This window comes from Anser anser, assembly GCF_964211835.1.
Source record: "Anser anser genome assembly, chromosome: 14".
Lineage (NCBI taxonomy): Eukaryota > Metazoa > Chordata > Aves > Anseriformes > Anatidae > Anser > Anser anser.
Window position 1 is genome coordinate 10808813 of NC_139735.1, and position 15630 is coordinate 10824442.

At 52.6% G+C, this 15630-nt stretch overlaps 1 protein-coding gene across 6 annotated transcripts in view; it reads right to left on the reverse strand.

Annotated features, from left to right (window-relative positions):
- SH3PXD2B (SH3 and PX domains 2B) overlaps positions 1-14338 on the reverse strand; it is a 77806-nt gene extending 63468 nt beyond the window's left edge. For 2 of the 6 annotated variants that reach the window (XM_083799278.1, XM_083799276.1), the window contains exons 1-2: positions 14108-14338; positions 1535-1615 (exon numbers count right to left, since the gene is read on the reverse strand). In XM_083799278.1, the coding sequence (XP_083655404.1) occupies positions 1535-1615; positions 14108-14179 (153 nt within the window). In that variant the 5' untranslated portion in view covers positions 14180-14338. The remainder of the gene's footprint in view (positions 1-1534; positions 1616-14107) is intronic. The other 4 variants (XM_083799277.1, XM_083799279.1, XM_083799283.1 and 1 more) reach the window with 4 other exon arrangements.
- Between the last annotated feature and the right edge of the window lie 1292 nt (positions 14339-15630).

Genomic DNA, 15630 nt, shown 5'->3' on the forward strand with positions numbered 1-15630 from the left:
TGGCTCCAACCTTGGAGCATCAGCGAAGAAGATGAGATGCTGCGGAGAAGGAAGAGCTGAGCTCCATTTCCTTCCAGCCCTGGCCGCAGCCCAACAGCTGTTCCCTGTTTATTTACTTTCATATTTCCTTGGTTACACAAGCAGCTGCTCGCAGCTTAACCCCTGCCTGCACAGGCAGCGACCCGCGCCGCGCTGCCCACCTTGCCTTGCCCCGGCACGATGCTGCGGGTCAGGGGGAGGGCTGCTGAGGTCCTGAATGGAGCTGGGCTCTCGAAAGGGCTCAAAACATGGACATCCTCACGTCCAGGGCTCTGCAGAAGGTGCCTTGTCGGGCAGGGAACAGGGCACGCCTCGCCCGAACCCACCTGCACACCCACACGGAGAAAGGCTTTTCAAGTTGACCTGAAGCAAACTGACCAGCTGATCCTGCTAAAGCCATCTGGATTCCCCCAGGCTTACTTTGCTATGCGGGCCCAGATGCGCTGTAATTTTAGTAGCCTATTTGTGTCAGGATGCATCCAACCCCCAGCTGTTTAAAGTGAGGCATCCTCATTCCTGGGCAAGCACAGCACCCATTGAGATAAAGCATAAGGCTGCCCACAGCTCCACATGAGCAGGGTGCTGGAGGGTGCCCAGCTCCTCTCCCAGTCCCACACGTGGGCCGGGAGGGATGTGCCAGCGAGTTTTCTGGCAGGCCCACAGATCACTTCGTGCATTTTCCTTTCTCATCTGTACAGAGCCTGTTCCAGCAGCTCAGTTTGCGTTTTGGCTCATAAAGCTCAGCCAGACCCCTTGGCTCATCTCCACAGTACAAGGAGGGGGTGGAAAACACCCTTTGCCTGCTCGCCCAGAACACTGGCTCCGGTTTTCTGCAGCCCAGCCTGTCCCAATTGCCTTTCCAGCCTCCTCTCCCTCCATTCCTCTGTCATCTTCCTCCCAGCTGCCTCCTCTACCCCACACCGGGAGGTAATTGCTAAAGCAATGCACCTCACTAGATAACAGGAGCTCCCAATTGCGTACTCCCTGAAATGCCAACCTATGGCACAGGGACCCTGGGACCTGGTGCTTCTCAGCAGCACCCCGTTTTGGTGTGCTAGCAGTTGTGAAAGGCATGGGATTAGCTCCACAGGAGTGGGATTTGGGGCAAACTGTAACACACACACACACACAGAGTAAAAAAACAACCCACCACCACCTGCACAAATTCCAGCTGTGGGAATTCAAACACACCTATGTCTCCCCTGTAGCCCAGGGAGTGAGAGATGAAACTAAGACTGGGACATGCAGAAGCCCCAGGGTGTCCACACTGCATCATGAGAGACACTGGAGCTAAGAGTGCAGCTTTAGAGGTTGCTTTGTTCTTGCTTTTTCAAGGATGTCCAGTACTGCACTTAAGTTTCCCCAGATCTAAACATTTTCTGGTACATTACAAAAGGAATGCTTGCCCCTAGCATAAAACATAAACCATTCTTTGCAATTTACCATGCTTTCAATCCTCTGAAGTCCAAAACCCAAGATGTGGAGAAATGCTTACCTGCAGGTCGAAGAACTTGCTGTACCGTCGGTAGATGACTTCTGTGGACCCATTGGACCAGGTGACTTTGATAATGTACACCTGTAGGGAGCAGAGGAAGAAATCAGATATGAGTGACAGAACAACCCACGGCACAATCCAGTGGCTGCTAAACAGCTGGGCATCAACCAGGGAACTGCACAGAACGCTTCAAGCAGCACTTAAAGTAGTTTCAGCAATACTAGAAAATAAGCTTGAATTATTAAGCTCCATGCTACAACTTAGCTGTCTACAAAATGCTTATTCATAATCGTGAATTGAGACAGCTCCCTATCGCTAACTACAGGTATACAACAAACACGAAAGGGTGCTTCTACGTAAACACACAGTCTCTCCAGACAGACACATGATGAGTTAATAACAATGCCCTGGTGATCCTACCTATGGCTGCGGCATGGTTTGAGCCCGATTTCAAACCTGCATCCTGCTATGCAGTCCCCAAGGCCAGTCTGCACCCCAGAACGGGGCTTGTGAGGAGAACTCAAACCCCGTACCATCCAAAACTCTGTTTTCCATAAGCAGCTTTGCTGTCACCTTAAGGTTTTGTTTTCTGAGAGTTGCTGGGGTGCAGATTGCCCTCCTGTTACACAAAATGCTACACAACTAATACTAGCAGTTCTAGGTTATTCACAAATCACATGACCAGGCTTTTACTGGTGATGAATGAGAGGCGGGGGTGGGGAAAGGAAGAAAATACCCCAGCTTTGTTAATCTTCCATGAAAGACAACAAGCAAATAACAGAATTGGGAAATTATTTAATGTCCTTGCTTGTTGTTCACAGAAACCAGAGATGACCCTTGATGAGATGCCAGCATAACTCTCAAGTGTTGCAAACCTCATCCTTCACTAATTGATAGCAGATTGGGTAAGCAGAACAAGGATATGTTCATTTTTCTTCTTACTATCATGTTCCACATATTTCCACCAGAAATTCCAGTATTAACTCACTGAAGCAGGAACAAACAGTTCAGGAGACCAGGTGAACAGACCTGGTAGAAACTTCAGTCTAACATAATGAAGAGTGAAGGCTCTTAGGATGGTGATGTTCTGGTATTTAAAACACAGTCCCCTAACAGTTTCACAACGTTTCCCACAGAGACACATTTTTCCAGATGCTGGAACACGACCAACATCCCAGCCCAATATCCAAACTCAAATACCAGGAGATTTAAATGGCTAGCACAGCAGTAAACTGTTTGAGCTAACCAAACCTACTTGAATACTGTATTAAAGCTCTAATCGAAAGGCCATTCTGCTTCCCAAAGGGCTGACGCAGCACGAGCTACCAAGGTGAGGGGACTCCTAAGGAACCACAATCTCTTCCCAGTGGAACCACTTACAAGCTACGATAGAGAAGGAGGCAGCGAGATGAAGCACGTGCTCACCGCTAAAATAAAAAAATGCAGTAGTTTCAAGCCAGCAGTTCAATGACCACTTGTCTTAAGCCAGATGCTCAGCTCAAACACAGCTGCTGCTGCTTTGCTACCTTGCAGTAAGATGGCTGGGAACCACCACCACCACCCTCTCCCAGGCAAATTCAGAATCACCTGGCTTCACCTCCTGGGTCTTATTCAGCTAACCACAATCCTCCCTTTTCACTCAAAATATTATTTTGAGCTGAAGGGCCTGCACTTTCTGCACACTAACTCAAGGAAGACAGAGGACTCCCGCAGTACACCATTTGCAGCAGCTGCGAATATCTGGATATAAAATGATACGTTACAAGAGAGGCCCTGACAACCTGTTCAGTTACTACCAGACATGGCTTGACAAGTATTTTCCACTGGATCAGGCCAATACTTGTTTAAGCACATGCTCCTAGACCTCAACAGGTGAGAGACAACTTGGCTGACCTTAGTCTGCAATGAGAACAGGCTAAGTTGCATGACGTGGCCTCAAATTCCTGAGAGCATCTGTACAGGTACCACCACTTACTGACACAAAGAAGTCACCTAGCCCAGCTGAACTCGAGCCTTGCACCTACTGCTTACATTTCGTGGATCATACCACCAGCAAGCCAAGCGTTAACTTCATGCTAAGCAACCATCCAAGCTGCCTTTACCCTCACCCCAGGACTTGCGGGCAGGCCAGCATGAGCTCATTTTGGTTGGAAGCTCAGCTGATATCCCAGCTTTCTTACCAGTCCGCAGCATTTCATGGGGTTATATCACTGCTGGCTGCCTGCCTGGAGAACGCCTTCCACTGGGGCAGGAGGAAGAGCCAACTTTTCTTCATTGTTTATTCCTATTCTGCCTTTATTTGGAGTCAACAGTTTATTAGACTGGGATTTTAATCAGGATGTGGATTTGCTCAAGCCAGAATGAATTCAATGCTCAGAAGGGTAATAAAGCCATGAGATTTGAGGGCACACCATGCTTTATTATACCCTTTGTAACTGAGGGAAGGAGACCTTCTCCCAGCTGATGAGCTCACTCCTGTTTTGCTAGAAGGCAGATCTCCCTGGGGTCAGGATAATGGTTTCTTGCTCATCCCATTTAAATAGCTGACAGGTCTCTGGGGATATCTCCTCATCTATCTGTGAAAAACTGAAGAGATAGGAAACCCCGCAGAACAGGGAGATCCTCAACATCCATAAAAATACTGTCTTCATGAAGCTGATTCCCTCTCTACTTGTGAGCATCCCTTGTCCTTGACTCCAGTGGCCCCATCCCACCAAGGTACTCTAGGCCAAAAATACCACAGCTCTTTGATAATTCCCCGAGGGATGAAAAAAGAGACACCAGAAAGCAAAACTCAGGTGTTCATTAATTAACACGGAAGCTGCAGATTTTGAAAGGGATAAATAGTACAGTTGGCCACCCTATGATGTTTTCACAGCCCCAACAAACTCAGTTTAGCCCTGGTAATCACAGGGACTGCACCGAGCAGCTCACTCCTGCAGAGGCGGCTCTGAGGAGGGGCTTTATCCAAGGCTGGCTGTGTGGGTGAGGGCATGTGGAAACTTATTTCACGGGGCTTCTCCAGCTTCAAGCGAGCACTGCTGGAAGGGGGGAGCCACAGGCCAGGCCCCACAGCTCCTGGAGGGGTGGGGAGGGCCCAGCAGATGGCAGGGAGGCAGCGGGCGGCCGGGTCCAGGAGGGGGCTGCAGCCCCATCACGTGGGCCGGGCCCATGGCCAAAACCAACAGGCGAAGCTATCTAAATATTTACAGGCTCGCCCAGGCCAGCGGTGGTTTCTGCATGGTGGAGGGGATCTAGCTGACTCTGTGAAACCCAGGAACCGATGGCTGCCCTCACTCCAGAAAGGAAACCTCGCTCTCCCCACCCCGAGGGTCCCCACCCCTTGCCCTGCTCCAAACCACGCTGCCCCATGCCCATCACATCAAACCAGGCTCGATGGCTGAAGGCACCCTCAGCCACACTGAGCTTTGGGACAGGCAGTAATCACCAGGACTGAAACCTCCCCGGCTTAACTGCAGCCATAGGTCATGGCACCACAGCTGAAACTCATGCTCCTGCTTCCGAAATTGCTGAAATGCAATTCATGGTGTTTGTCCCACTAGTGCATAGTACAGAGGAGGGGTACAAAGTTTTCAGTGCTACTCACGTGCCACATCCTGAAAAACCTGAGCACAAGGCCTTCCCCGCAAGCCTGAGCCTCAGGGCAGGGGGAATACTCAACCAGGAGACACCGTCACAGGTGGCCACCACCAGAACAAGGGAACGAGGTCTCCCCCGTTCCTCCACAGGGCTCCCCTTGGGCAGTGGGGAGACCAGAGGCCACTGGGACATGTTAGAGGTGCACGTGGGGCTTGTTCAGCGCTGGTGGGGAGAAGCACTTCACAGTAATGCAAAGAACACCATGTGCTCCCATCCCTTGGAGGGATGGAGTGGAACAAATCCTTCACAGAAAATGGAAACCAACAGATGCGAAAGGCTGAACTCTGACAGACACAGCAGTGTTTTGGCTCCCTAGACTTCCTGCAAAGCTCTACATTACAAGCAATTGGCCGTATACCAACTGTTTAAAAATTACTGATCAAGGAGTTTACCATCAGGCTCCCCATCTTCGAAGATTCTCCTTGGTCATGTTCGAAACCAAGTACCCTAAACAGGAATATAAAGATGGAAAAAAAAAATACTAAAATAAAATACTGTAGCTTTCCCAGTCCATCGCCCTTATTCACCAGCTTGGTCCCTGCTGTCTCTTCCATGGCCTGGTGTGCAGCGCAGCCCTCCTGCTGCTCCAGTGTTCCTGGAGACGCAGTTCAGAGGGAGACCGAGCCAGTGGAAAGTGGGACTGAAACCCTTCGAACTGGAACTGTCAGAAGTGACAGGTTGCTAAAAGCAATGCAAATGGCACCCGGCCAACCGTAACAGAGCTGTCAACAAAAGCTGCCAGTCAGCCATCATGGCAGCAAGGACTCTGGCAGCCGTGGGGGAAATGTGCTGGCAGCTGGCGAATGCTTCCCTGGCTCCGCGAGGGAGACCTGTGCTCCCCATGGAGTGGGCTGGGACATCCCTCCTGGGAAGGAGGGCCATAAGAGCCAGCATGGCAGGCACCAGGGAGGCTCCTCCGCTCGCCCAGATGCTGGGCACCACCTAGAGAGGCCATGCAAGAGAGCTCACATGGTCACAGTGGTCAGAGGCCCAATGGCCGGGAACTGGGAGAAAGGGGAGGAGAAGCCACTGGAAATTACCTCTATCTGAAAGGCAACCCAGAGATTTTTATTTTTTCTTATTTTAAATAAATGGAGCAGCATGCCTGAGCCCTGGGAGCTGCCAGACCTGGGAGCGCTCTTCCTGAGACTGATAAGAGTCTCGGTGCTGCAGATAACAGCGGCTTCTGGTGACTTCCACAGCGAAAAGTGGCTGAGGACTCTGAAGGCCTTCGCAGGCCCTCAGTTTTACGCTTCTCCAGGAGGCATGTTGTTACATAAAACCATGGCTACAGAGCACAGATGGTTCAATGGGCTGACTTGAAGCAATGGGATTAAGAACAGATACAAAAAATAAAAATAGTTCCCCATTCTTGAAACGCAAGGCCATATGACCTTCTAGAATAATCACGTCTGGACTCCCTACGTAAACACACTAAGGACATGCACAGAGCACAACCAGGAATCTGCCTGGACTGCTCGAATTTGGGGAAGAAGGCAGACCGCAGCTGCAGGAAAGCCCAGAGCTGCGGCTGCAGCCTCTCTCCTCCCACAGCTTCTCCAACGAGACTTGGAAAATGTCCCGGCTGTGGGGGTACACGTACTGCTCTGGGGAGAGGGCAGGCGCTGTGAGCTCTCTCCAGTCCGTGAGCTCTCTGAGGGCACCCCAGCCCCCAAGGAGGCTGCAAGCCCACCCAACACAGCTCAGCCCCATCCTGCCACATCAGCTTGAGCCCAAGGGCAGCGCACCCACACCCGCGCAGCACTGCCAGACAAAACTCTTTCTGCAGGCCACCCCAGCACACTGCCGCAGGCTGGCTGGCAGCAGCCCCCACCGAGCTCCCATGTCTCTGAAACAACCCCGTGCCCATAGAGAAGGCAGGAGTGCCCGAGAAGGGAGAACATGGCTACAAGGGATTCTCCTCCTGCTCACGTGGCAGGAGAAAGCCCTCTCTGGCAGCAGGCAGGCTGGAGTCTCAGCCACTGGGGGATCTGGGGCAGCATCCCGCTGGCTCCCCTGCATACTCCAAGGCTTTCCAGGTTCAATGCCAGCCAGATGCACACGAAGAGCAGCAGATGAGAAAGCACTGTTGCTATCACCTACAAAGACGCTTCCACAGGGGTCCAGAACACCCATCTCTACCCACCCGTCATTGACAAGCATCAGTGTCTGTCCACAAAGGTTCAGCAGAGCTCCGAGGGCACAGTCAGACATAACAGCCTCCAGCAGACAGAGCTGTCTGCAGAGCTGTTTCAAATGGGTTTGAGTCTGTGTGGTCCTGGGCCCAGAGAGACTACGTACAATAAACCTCTCTGTGGAAAACTCCACAGATTTAAAGCATCTTTCGCCAGCAGAGGGGAAAAAGCATCAGTCTCTTTATTCCACATGCCCTCTCTCACACCCCGAGACACAGGGAAACAATGAGAGAGCCTGGGGAGCCGACAGCCCCAGCCACGAGAAAGGAGCACCGAGAAATTCAAAGGGGCAGAGAAACCAAAGCAGCTGAGGGAACGAACCAAAACAGAGCAGGGTTTAATATAGAAAAGGGAGTGGGAAATTGTAAGAGGAAAAGAGAAAAAAAAAAAAAAAGAGGGAGGTGGCTGGAAACAAAGAAAGTTCTTGGCGGCGAGCTGCTGTGCTTGGCCCTTCTCCATCAGCCTTCTCTGCAGCAGGAGCACAGGGCTGCCGAGGGGAGCAGGGGCTCTGGTGCCGCACGACACCATAACTTGGAGCAAGAGGGACAGCAAGCCCCAGCTCCATCCTTAGAGACCCTGCCAGCCCTGCTCTGAGGACAGAAAAGGCCAGAAGGGCCGTGCTGTTTCAGATGGCACCAAGAACACCATAGAGAAGCAACAGATGTGGGACATTTTGGATGCTGCTGTGATTTCTCTAGTTTAGCAGAGGAAGGGGGAAGAAGCAGCAAGACAGATTGCAGGGAGGAGGTGGGTAACGGGGATACAGGTGGCACAAGGACGGGAACATCCTCACCGTCACGTCAAATAACCAAAGCCCACGTGCCCAGGAGCTGCTCAACTACAAGCCAACCACATCCCCCAGCTCTGACTCAACCCTTCTTCCACTGTACCCTCCTTACAACTCCAGTGAGCAACAGATCATCCTGTCCTGCTGCTGCAAAGCTGTGCACAAGTGTGTGGTCACGCAGGTCACAGGGACCGCAAGGACAAACCCACCAAGCCTTGCTCAACTATGGCGCAGGCTCCTCTCACCAAACATACACACCGGCTTGTTTGCCGTGAGTCATGCTGAAGGTCAAACATGGATGCTTTTGTTTCCTATTTCCCACTGCTACGCGAAAGGGCCGGAAAACAGATATACCCTCCAAAGCAAAGCTGTGAGGGACCAAGGTCACCAGACCCCTGAGCAGGCAGCGCAATGGCCCTGACACTGAAGTTCACTGCTGGGATTGCATATGAGCACCAGCTTTCCAGTCTGCAGGCAGAGCCTCAGCAGACGCTTACCAGGCAGGATTTGGTCCTTCCACTGACCTGTGACATTCAAGGTTTTCACCAGCATTAGGTAACGCAAATAGGGAAGAAAAACAAAGGAGAGTTTGCATTTGATTATTGGTTTCACCCACAAAGCCAAAAGCGCTCCCTGAAGCCTCAACTCTCTTGAGGAGCAAGAAGTGGGAAGGATTGATCAGATCTCTAACACTGCACAACAGACACAAGGATGGATCCAAATTTCACCCCATCTACAGCTCCAGGCACCCTGCCTTTGGCCTGCCACAAGCAGGAGAGCATCAGGCAGCTGACAGGAAAAAGGACGAGATACAGCAGAACCACAGGACACAGCAGCAAAACAATACTGAGGAGGCTAAGAGCCCTCAAACTTTCAGGGCCAAAGGCCAGATGCTCAGAAACTCTGCTGCAGCAGAGACTCCAACATCACGGGTTCAGCCTTGCTTTATATGGTCTAGTTTCACTTTTCCCCTCTTTAACTCCTCACTTAGTTAACAGCTGCTGGATGGATTTCACTCTATTCATTTTAACCTCCTGCTTCCTCTGTCTCAGTGCACCCAGCTCCTCCGGTTCCCCACAGGACATTCCAGCCATGCCGGGAGCACGGTCACCCTCCGCAAAGAGCATCACACTGGGGAGAGTCATCCCCCGAAGTCCTTTTTAAGCCAAACAACCGGTGTGATTCACAACAGAAAAAATAAGGCAGCTGTACGTGGTAACGTGGGGCCAGGTCCCCTCAGACCTGTGTTCCAATGGACCACGTCAGGACTGGGCAACTCTGGCAAGACATGGGACAAGTTGTTCAGAAGGCATCTCCTGCTCTATACATATAAGGCACTGAGGGACGACTGAATCTGTAGATCTGCAATCTTCTTTCCCTTGCCAGTGGAGCATTCTTCTCCGAATACTGAATAATCAATTCCAGATAAGCAGTAGGGTTGGGCTGCGTGATGAATCAAACCACAAATAGTCTCATGACTACAAGGCACAGGAGCAGAGAAGATACCTACTAACACTTAATAAATTCACAATTAAAAATAACAACACATTAATTTTTTGAATGTGGTTTTAATCAAACTTGTTTTAAAATATCTATAGACTCTATAACCTAGACACCAAATTCCAACACCCACAGTTAATTACTTTTACAAGGCAGCTGCAGATACAAATGAGGCAGTTAAATATGCGTGGATATTCACCTTGTTTAAAGTTTGCAATCTTGTTAACTGAGCTTGTAAAATAAATGTATGCTGTACACTTTGTTTAAATTTTCCTTTTTCAAAGTGATATTTGCGTGCATTGAGGCTGGGAAAGGAAGTCCCTGCAAGAGCATAGTCCAGGTTTTCCAATAACCTAGCAAAAACATACTGCATGCTGCTCTTTTTTCCCCCCCCCGTCAGACATATATATAATTTTGTTCTGTACTCTTGAGTAAACATTTAAAAACTACATGAGTTATGGAAGTATTCTTAGTGGACAGGATCATAGCAATGAAGGTGCAATTCAATGGCATGGTTATTAACACATAGAACAAAACGCACAAGCTGCAGCTGTATTACAAAGAAAGCTCCTAAAGCTTCCTTAAGGGCAAGAAAACAACTAAGATCTAGATTTAGTAAGCAAAAGCTGTATTTTTGAGACTTCTACTAGGAATAACAAACACAAAGCTATAAAAAGATCCTGCATGAAGTCCTTTAAAGGAAAATTTAGTCTGTTTCAACTACGGTTTTGTTTTGGGTCTTTTCTGAATAAACATCCATTTATCAGAATTTGAGACTTGGCCAGACAATAGAAATGACAGTCTGCTACTCTGTCGCCCAGAATGATTATTTTTAAACTTTGCTTTTGGATTTTGTCTTTTCAAATGAATTTAATTTGCAATACGGTCCTGGAGCCCTCGCTGCCAGTGTCCCTGAGCACTAGACCTCCGGGACATGAGCTGTAATCACTTGAAATGTGATTGCATGGGAAATGTCACCGCAGGGTGACCCTCACCCTCTGCCTGATGGGAGGGAGTCTTTCTTCTTCACTCTGATGGTCCCAAGCTGTTCTCCTGACAGAGCCCGAGCAGCACATCCAGCAACTCGCACCTGCCAAAAAATCATTTCTCCAGCTGCCCTTTCCATAAAAATATTATTTTAATATATCAATAAAAAAGCTTAAATATACAAATAGCACAATTTAAAGACCAGGGTTAGGAGGTCAGGAGAGAAGGTGCAACAACAATACACCGAAAAAGGGTTTCACAGCTAGAAGAGCAAACTTGAGGCTCCTATCACTTGGAGCAAGAATCTAGGTTTTCCTTCCCCTCCTGGCCCTTCTCCTTGTACAATCTGAGTTGATTTGACAAGAACAGGAGGCAGACGTGTTGGCCTCACACCATGCCAACACTACAGCAGTAAAAACCTTCCAGGAGTACAAGGCTAGCTGCAGGGACAAAAGCAGCGAGACAGCAGCACTGTCTCTCTTCCACCAGGAAAATGCACAAAGAGATGCACTTGACTGGCAAGGTGCACAAGAACACTGGGCAGCCTTAGGGTCCCCAGTTAAATCCTGGCACAGCACACGTTAAAGCTAGCGTTTGGGTACCCCCACCCACCGGTATGCATCTCGTGGGGTCCTTATCCTCGTGCAGGGCAGAGCCCTGCATCAGGGAGCGATGCTGCTCCTGGCTCTGCCTCCGTCTGAGCAACCCCTGGCCTCTTCCAGCCAGAAAAGCAGCATCAGCCAGCTGGGAACGGGCCACGAAGGGTTAGGAAAGGATGGAAACACAGAGGCCCCGTGCAGCCTCTGTCCCTGGAAACTGTTACATGTGACATTTCTCGCAGGGCTGCGAAACTCGGAGGCGTTTGAGGGTGAAAGGCCGAGGCAGGGATGGAGGGTGAGCTGTGCTTATGGACGAGCAGCACCGGGAAACACAGGGAGAAACGCTACTGCCCAGCACCGAAATGGCATTTGATCACTTTTTGATAAGACAGGCAAATACTTCAAAACCACCCCCTCCCCCAGCTTAGGAAATGCGTCTCCTGCTTCACATCAGAGCTTGCAAAAGCACAAGTTTTTGTCTCGGTTGCACAACGCTCTCTGTATCGATTACCGAGGTGATGGGTGAACCCTGTCAGCCCAAACAGAGCTGGCCTCTTCAAAATCACCCCACCGCAGGAATAAACAAGGACTCTGAAACGCTGGTTTGCTATCACTTCTCTGGGAAAGTGGAATGTCACGTTTTTTTGCTGTGGCCTCACGCAGCCGACACAACTGCACCTTTGTCCAGCACAAAAGAAAAGCCTCACGGATGCAGAGCGGAGGCCAGACCCGAGCGTTACAGGTCAGCCGCGGGTCGGGCAGAGCAGAGGCAGCGGGAGGAAGAGCCACAGGGCTCCCCGCAAGCTGCTGCCTCCAGGGATGGCAGAGAGCACATTTATTTCGGAGAGCAGAAGCGAGCGAGCAAAGGTTTAGCACACACACTTCGTGGTTGACTTCGCTTTGCTGTTTGCCAACAGATACAGTCTAAAGTGAGATGACTCAGCCGGGATTTGCTGCCCCTCCTCTGCCTCTCTTCGCAGAGGAAGGGGAGAGAAAAAAAAAAAAAGGTTTTGATTCCATATAATTAACTGGCTTTGTGGATCTGCCTCGTTCCTATTGATCCCCTCCAGCGAGGCGAGCGCTCCCGTTTACTCCAGCACTGCTGCAGGGAGGCCGCTGCCTGCCCCTCCCCGGGCTCAGCCCGCCCTGGCTCGCATGGCCGAGTTTGGGTCCAAGACAAGTACAGGGAAAGATTAGAGGCAGAGGACTCGAGCCGCCAGTGGAGAAGGGAGCGGGCAGCCAAGCAGCCGAGCTGCACAGCTGACTGTCATGAGCTCTGTGCAGACGCTTCTCCGCCGTCTCCTCTGCACGCTCAGGATCCGGCCGCGGGAGCTGCCGCCCCGCTGCACCCACCCAGCGGTACGTCTTCATAAACACTGCTGTCCCCATTTTCCAGCCCAATAGGATTATTTGTGCTATGCCCAACTCCACCCGCCTCCCCGCTGCGGAGCTGTGCGGGAACCCTGGCAGGCGAGCAGGGATGGTGCCCAAACGGGACGGTGCCCAGCCCGTGGGTTGCATTTCCCAGCAGTGGGGACTCGGATCTGGAGGGACAGCAGGAGCCCAAGGGCTGTGAGGTGCCCTCAGCCCCTGCAAAGTACAAAAAGGTCCAGAAGAGAAAAGGGAGGAGCAGCCCCAGGCAACCCCAGCACACCCGTTACGGGACCTGAGGGCGAAGCAACAGATCTGCCAAGACAAACACAAGCACACGCAACTCATCAAACCTCCTCACGTACGTGTTCCTCCGGACCTGATGCACAGCCCAGCTAGGGTGAGTAAGGCTGGGGTGGACAGAGCAGGAAGGGGGCACATCTGGAGCTGGGGCCAGGCTCGGCCAGACGCTGATAAAACCACAGACAAGGCAGGAGAGGAGGAAGGGGCGATAAGGGGTTGGGTGGTGGCCACCACATCGCAGAGCTAAGGCGCTTCTCTGGGTGCAAAGAGGGGACATCGGCCCTGTTTACCCTCTCCTCAATCCTGGCTACAGCCAGCTTGTTCTTTCGCTTTCCTCTGACTGTTGCTGACCACCACAAGCCAGCTGGGAGGGACCCAAAAAAAAAAACCCTGATCTGCACAGAGCTCAGGCTGCCTGGCTGTGCTGACACGAGGCACTCCAGCCGAGCGCATAGCCCGTCCTTGTAACCCAAATGCAACACGAGCAGTGTGTCACTGGGTCACCCCGGTCTAAGGCGAACGGGGCGGGGAGAACATTTTGGTCTTTGTTTTACAGTTGCTGCCAAGATTCACCCACAAGGTCTCCATGGATGCCTGGAAGCGCACCAAAGTCTAAATAACAACAACAATAATAATAAAAAACTCGAGAAAAAGACAGCCCCGCAGCTGCTGGGAAGATGCCCTGGAGTGTGCAGGAATGTGCTCCCCAGGACAGCGGGGCAGCAGGGGTGCAGCGGGCACGGAGCCATCTCGGCGGGGGACAGCGGCACCGTCCCAGGTGCAGGAGGATGGAAACGGGGGGGGTCCTTGTGCAGGGACCCCGCAGCCAAGAGGTTCCTGACTCCCCCCCACAAACGCTGCCCCTCACCAAGGCAGAGACACTTCCCGGGGGTGACTCCAGGGGTGCAGGCTGCCCTAGCAGCCCCAGTCCCGGCAGCACCCCCTGACACGTCCCTACCCACGTTCTCCCCCCACTTTGCCCGGGTGGGGAACGGGTCCCGGTACCGGGACAGCCCCAGCAGCGCTGCCCTCCTCCTCCTCCTCCTCCTCTTCCTCCCACCGTCCCGGAGCAACCCGGGGACCGGCAGCGCCCGCCCTTTGTTTGCCCAGGGCCGGGCCGGGTGCGCCCCGAGCCGTGCCGAGCCGTGCCGAGCCGAGCCGTGCCACTCACATAGTGCTTGTTGGGGATGCGCCTCTTCTGCACGTCCAGCACCTTCACCTCCGCGATGCTCCTCCTGGGCATGCCTCTGCCCCTCGCAGCCCGGCGCCAGGGGCCCGGCGGGGAGCGGTGGCGCTGGGGGAGGCACAGGCGCACGCAGCCGGGACCGGAGCTCGCAGCCGAGCCGAGCCGTGCCGTGCCGTGCCGAGCCGAGCCGAGCCCAGCCACCCGCCCGCTGCCGGAGGCGGGAGGCGGCCCCGGCCCGCCCCGACCTATCCCAGCCGGCGGGGCGGCCCTACAAGCGCCCGCTTAAAGGGGCGAGCGTGTCCGCCGGCCCCACGCGTGTCCGGCTCCTCCACGCGTGTCCGCCCCGCTAAGGGTGCAGCTGGCACGGGGGGGCACCCGGCCGGCTTCTGCCTGCCCGCCCCACGCCGTCCCCTGCCCCCAAATCAGGGGGGAAAAAAAAAAAAAAGGAAAAAGCTGGCGTGGGTGCGACACGGGAGAAGCGCAGGGATGCGGCGGCATCGGCCGCTCCGGGCTTTTTGCTGTAAGTCGCCAAGGTCAGCGGCCTGCTGCTCAACGGCTCCCCGCGTCCAGCGCTGGGAAGCAGAAGCCGTGGCAGCCCACAGGCGGTGCTTTTCCTAATAACACGTGTGGAAAAAGGAGTGTGAGGCAGCGCAAGTCCTCTGCGGCTGCCCTCTTTCTTTCCCCTTCTGCTCTTTTTTGAAAAGAGCAACCCGAGATGATGTCAAAGCACGAGAGTCAGTCCAGCGCTGGTCAGGGGCAACTTAGCCGTTTCTCCAGGAGGGCATGGCTTCTTTGGCCTTATCTGCTGCTGTTTGCCTTCGTAGGAAGCTGCAGAGGGTAGAAGAGGGTCCAGGCTGACGCCTCCTGCCTGACATGGGGGACCCGTGTCTGGGCTCCACACCCAGGGTTTGATCCTTGACCCTGCTCTTGTCCCGTAAGAACTGCCCCCAAGGATTTGCTGACGTGGTTTCCAACAGCATCAGCCCTAAGGCATTTGGGGAATGAATTGAGTAGAAAATAGAGGCTTTGTTGGCTGTGGGTATGATCGGGTCACCAGAACGGCCTTACCCAGGACAACCTCTGTACCCTCTGAAGCTGGGAGCTGAGCCACTGCACCCCACTTCTCACTCTCAGCCCACTCCATCAGGCCATGCCCTTGGAACAGTGGAGAAGACAACGCAGCGACCTGGTGCTTCTCTGCACCAGCACCACCCTTGGCCTGCTTCTTCCCAGCAGCTTCTCAACACGTGGCATAACCACAGCCCTCTTCCCTGTTGGGCTTTTAATTACATTATAAAGTTACCCAAGACTCATGCTGGCAGGTCATTAGCTTTCATATGAATTTAATTTAATCATAAACAACTCATCTTACTCCTTGGCAGCTCCTTAAATGTGGCCCTTTTTTTTTTTTTAATGCTGTTAGCTTTGCTCGCGCCACCATGAAGAATCGGGGAGGTGCAGGCAGGTTGCCAGGGATTTATCACCCCCCTTGCCCTCCCAGAGCTCTC